Source organism: Merops nubicus, unplaced genomic scaffold (genome assembly GCF_000691845.1).
Source record: "Merops nubicus isolate BGI_N331 unplaced genomic scaffold, ASM69184v1 scaffold36032, whole genome shotgun sequence".
Classification (NCBI taxonomy): domain Eukaryota; kingdom Metazoa; phylum Chordata; class Aves; order Coraciiformes; family Meropidae; genus Merops; species Merops nubicus.
The window spans coordinates 8,909-10,302 of NW_008594916.1; the positions used below are offsets into that span (position 1 = coordinate 8,909).

General features: G+C 60.6%; 1 protein-coding gene across 1 annotated transcript in view; it reads right to left on the bottom strand.

Moving 5' to 3' along the window:
• The window catches only part of LOC103768755 (glutamate receptor ionotropic, NMDA 1-like), a gene marked incomplete at its 5' end in the record, with an annotated part of 12,893 nt that overhangs the window by 7,076 nt on the left and 4,423 nt on the right, over positions 1-1,394 (bottom strand). Inside the window, 3 exon segments of the mRNA XM_008935908.1 lie at positions 1-74; positions 704-822; positions 1,125-1,289. The exon segment at positions 1-74 is cut by the window's left edge and continues 20 nt beyond it. Of these exon segments, the coding sequence (XP_008934156.1) occupies positions 1-74; positions 704-822; positions 1,125-1,289 (358 nt within the window).

Below are 1,394 nucleotides of genomic sequence, written 5' to 3' on the forward strand. Positions count from 1 at the left end.
ACCACATGGCCGAGGAGAGGGTCAGGGCATCTTCCTCCTCCTCCTCACTGTTCACTTTGAACCGGCCAAATGGGCTGGAAAACAAGACAGAGAGCTCTTCTCACACTTTTACCTGGGTTCCCAGGGCTCTCCTCTGTGCCCCAAGTGTCCTGATGCAGCCCTACATCACTCATCCCTACAGGCTGTGCCTATGCCCCAAAGAGCTCTTCACCCCTCTTGTCTCACTGCCTTGCACGTCCCCTCTGAAGATCTGCAACCCTGTCCAGCTCACACCCTGTCCTGGTCCCATCACACTTCTCTCCAAGCCAGAAAGATCATCTGATCCTGGCCAGCTTAGGCCCTTCCCACCACAACACAGAGGGCTCACTGGAGACTAACTGCAAAAGCCTCTGGGCACAGGGCTGGGGCAGGGACAGGCTCCTTGTCCTTCAGAGGATCATGGCACCTGGTCTAACAGGAATGCTCCTCCATAGCCAGGTGCCAGGTACCCCAGGTATCCATATCTCCATCTTAGCAGCAGCCTGAGAGCCCAGGAGCCTCAGCCCAGGTCTGGTGGGGCAGAGAAAGTGGGTTTAGCTCCTGTGAGAGCTTCCTGAAGGTCTGCAGGGCTGTGCCTGAGAGGACACTGCAGGGACACAGGGGACGGTTCCCAGGAGCACCTCCCTGTCCCCTCCAGCCCTTGGGTGACCCCAAGCCCACTCACCTGAATCGGTCTAAGAGGTACAACATCACTGCCACCACGTGCACGGACAGCCCCACCAGCAGCCACAGCGTGCTCTGGAAAGGCTGCATGAACGAGTCCAGGGTGCTGCGGGGGATTTCCTGGCACACAGGGGAGAGGAGAGCGGCGCTGGCACCCGGCACGCCTGCACCTTGCCCTCCTGGCTGGACTCATGAGGGCCCCTGCCCTGCTCTAAGCTCCTGCCTGCTACACAGGGAGACTCGGGGTGTCTGAGACAAGACCCAGCATCAAAACCAGCAAGCTGGAGGCTGGGATCCCACAGCAGAGGCTGGGATCTGCAGCGGCTGCCCCGGGGTGGGCAGGGCAGCGGCTGGGGGAGCTGGGCATGGTGCAGGCATGGCACAGGTATGCAAGACAGGGAGCCAAACAGCCCAGCCCATACCTTCTTCACGAGGATGGTGAGGCCCTGGTACTTGAAGGGCTTGGAGAACTCAATGTATTGTGCCCGCTCGTTGTTGATGGTGAGGGGAGCCACGATCATGTCCGCTTGGCCGCTCAGCAGCTCCCCCATCATCCCGTTCCACTCTTTCTTGTTGCTGTTGTTAACCTGCCAGAGAGCCAGAGCAGGATCAGCCCATGGCCCTGACTCCTGCCCCTCCCAGCCAGCACCCCCACACCCGTGGCAGGTGCCCGTCACTGCCCGTCCACCCCC